This window comes from Amphimedon queenslandica, unplaced genomic scaffold (genome assembly GCF_000090795.2).
Source record: "Amphimedon queenslandica unplaced genomic scaffold, v1.1 AMPQUscaffold_13401, whole genome shotgun sequence".
Lineage (NCBI taxonomy): Eukaryota > Metazoa > Porifera > Demospongiae > Haplosclerida > Niphatidae > Amphimedon > Amphimedon queenslandica.
The window spans coordinates 217,862-220,674 of NW_003546363.1; the positions used below are offsets into that span (position 1 = coordinate 217,862).

The 2,813-nt window shown below is 34.8% G+C and overlaps 1 protein-coding gene across 1 annotated transcript in view; it reads left to right on the plus strand.

The window, feature by feature from the left end:
• LOC109582098 (serine/threonine-protein phosphatase 6 regulatory ankyrin repeat subunit C-like) overlaps positions 1–2,424 on the plus strand; it is a 7,530-nt gene extending 5,106 nt beyond the window's left edge. Inside the window, exon 4 of the mRNA XM_019996697.1 lies at positions 3–2,424. Coding sequence (XP_019852256.1) covers positions 3–1,929 — 1,927 coding nt within the window. The 3' untranslated portion in view covers positions 1,930–2,424. The remainder of the gene's footprint in view (positions 1–2) is intronic.
• Positions 2,425–2,813: the final 389 nt, after the last annotated feature.

The following is a 2,813-nucleotide window of genomic DNA, read 5'->3' on the forward strand; positions in this document are numbered from 1 at the left end:
TGGTACAGTCAGGAGTATAGTGTGGATATTACTAATCACACTGAGAATAACAAGTACACACTAGCTCATTCAGCTGCTTATAATGGTAAGCTACATTGTCTACAGGAACTGATCAACAAGTATCAGTGTGATGTTAATGCCACTACTACTGATACTGGTAGTACAGTTTTTCACGAAGCATGTGAAGGAGGCCATGTTCCTGTTGTACTTTATCTCACTAGTCTTCCTCAGTGTAATATAGCAGCTAAGACTTCTAATGGATCAACAGCTCTTCACATTACCTGTGAGTACAGTGACTCTCTTCCTATACTCAAACATCTGGTAGAGAATCATGAGTTAGATCTGTGTGCTGTGAATGATGAGGGAATGGCTCCTATTCACTTAGCATGTAGTGAGGGAAGATTGAACTTTGCCCAGTACATTATAAAACACATACCATCATCACTTGAACTACCTACCAGAGGGCAAGGTCATACTCCATTCCTTGCTGCTGTCTACTTCAATCAGTTAGAAGTTATTAAATATCTTATTAGTAAGAAGTGTAATCTATCAGCTACTGATGATGAAGGGTCTGGAGCAGTTCACATATCAGTAGAGAGGGGTCACTTGAATATATTGAAGTACCTCATTGATAATTATTATTGCAATCCTAATGCAACCAATCATCAAGACCGTACACCACTCCATTTAGCTGTAGCAGTGGACCAACTTGATGTATTAGAGTACTTACTGAGTAAGAGTATACCCTCAATGAGTGTTGTCTGGTTACGTGAGATAAAGTGTTTATTAGACAGTCCTCATGACATATACAATAATCCACACAATGCTGTACTTATTAATGTACAAGATAAAGACGGTAATACTCCATTACATTTAGCCTGTCAAGATGGACAACAGAATATGGCATCACTATTACAAGAAGCCAGTCTGTCTAACAATAACTTATTAATTACTAACAAGAAAGGACAGACACCAATACACTTAGCAGTTGCCTCTGGTCATAAGGATACCGCTGAAGTTTTACTGTCCTCAGTTACTGGTAGTTCTACTCATCATGATCTCCTTACAGCTACTGATAATGAAGGGTCCACTGTATTACATACAGCTTGTAGTAATGGCCATATTGATGTGTTTCGTTATTTATCCAGTATTTATCCTCAAGGTGTTAATGCAATGGATAATAGAGGACGTGGTTTACTTCATGCAGCATGTGAGGGAGGAGATATTGAGATAGTAAAAGAGTTAATTGAGAAATATAAACAAGATCCTTTATTGGAAGATGATGATGGTATCACTTGCTTGCACTTACTAACAGAAATGAAAAAATTTGAATCTTTTTTATTGAGAATGATAATGGATATTGCAGTGAGAGCAAAAATTGCTGTATACCAGTATTTGGAACCAAACATTGTCTCTAATCCAGTACCTAAAGACAAGTCTGGTCGTACTCCTCTTCATTATGCTTCTCGTTCTGATAATACTCATATGGCACGCTATCTTATAGAGACCTTCCCCTGTACTCCTGATGATCCTGATAATAATGGATACACTTCAGTTCATGGAGCATGTGAAGGTGGTAGTATGGAGTTAGTACAATACTTTCTAACTGAGCTCCAATGTAATGTACTAGCTGAAACTGAAGATATGAAAACTCTACTTTATTTTGCTAGTATGAGTTTTAATTTAGAGCTAGTTCGGTTTTTAGTTGAAAGATATAATTTAAAACCTCGTCAACATGATATTGATGTAGCTCAGGCCACTAGTCCTGGTTCATCAATAGTTAGGTATCTTGAAAAGGTCCATCATGATATGATTCTTGATGTGGTGGAAGAGCAAAGAAGAAAGGTTTCAAAGCGAACAACGACAGGTGCAGGTATTGAGGAACCTCACAGCACTAAAAGAATCAAAGTAGAAGAAGATGAGGCATAATAAGGAATGAAAATCATGTTTTAAATGACTTCACTTTCATTCTTCTATACTTGATAAGGCACACATCTTCCTTTCTTGCTCTCTGGTCAACATCTGCTCTACCTTAATTTCCTTATTTCTAACACCATGCAAACATTACAACAAATAAAGTATCATTATCATAACTTTAATATTACAGCATTCATTTTTGTAATGCATGGTTTCTACAAATGGTTATTTTATTTTGTTACTATATTACCTTTGCTTGACAAGGGATCATTCCTTCAATGGTTTCTAACATTAGTTTAACGCATCACATTCTACATCTTTTGTACTTGATGTGTACATACTTGTATGTACATGTATTGTATTTAAATGTGTGTACTTTTTTCTCTTTCTCTCTACCTTCTCTTTTTACCAATTATTGCTGTTGCTGTTACTTATATATATTATGATGTAATAATTGCTTTTTATAATTTTGCACATGATCCATGCATAAAAGTATTATGCTCAATTTTTAATATTTTGATAAAATTATTATTAAAAAATAAACTCTTAAAATTAAAAAACAAAATTTAATAATCAATACGAATATTTGTAATCAGTAAATTAATGTACTACAGCACTCTCTGTTATCAATATGTGCACACTCAAGTATTTGATATAATTAAAATTAACACATTAAGCAGAACTACAATAATCAAAAAAATAAAATAATTGTCAGTGCCTTTCACTCCATTCCCTCAGTCCTCATCCATCACATATACATTAGGATCATTAACAGCACCAAGATTAATACCCTCAGTATGATGAGCGGTGGGGAGTGGTACACTAATCTCATTGAAATGAGTGAATAACAGGTTACCCTTAAACTTGATCACTCCTCTCTCAGTGTCTGTGAATTT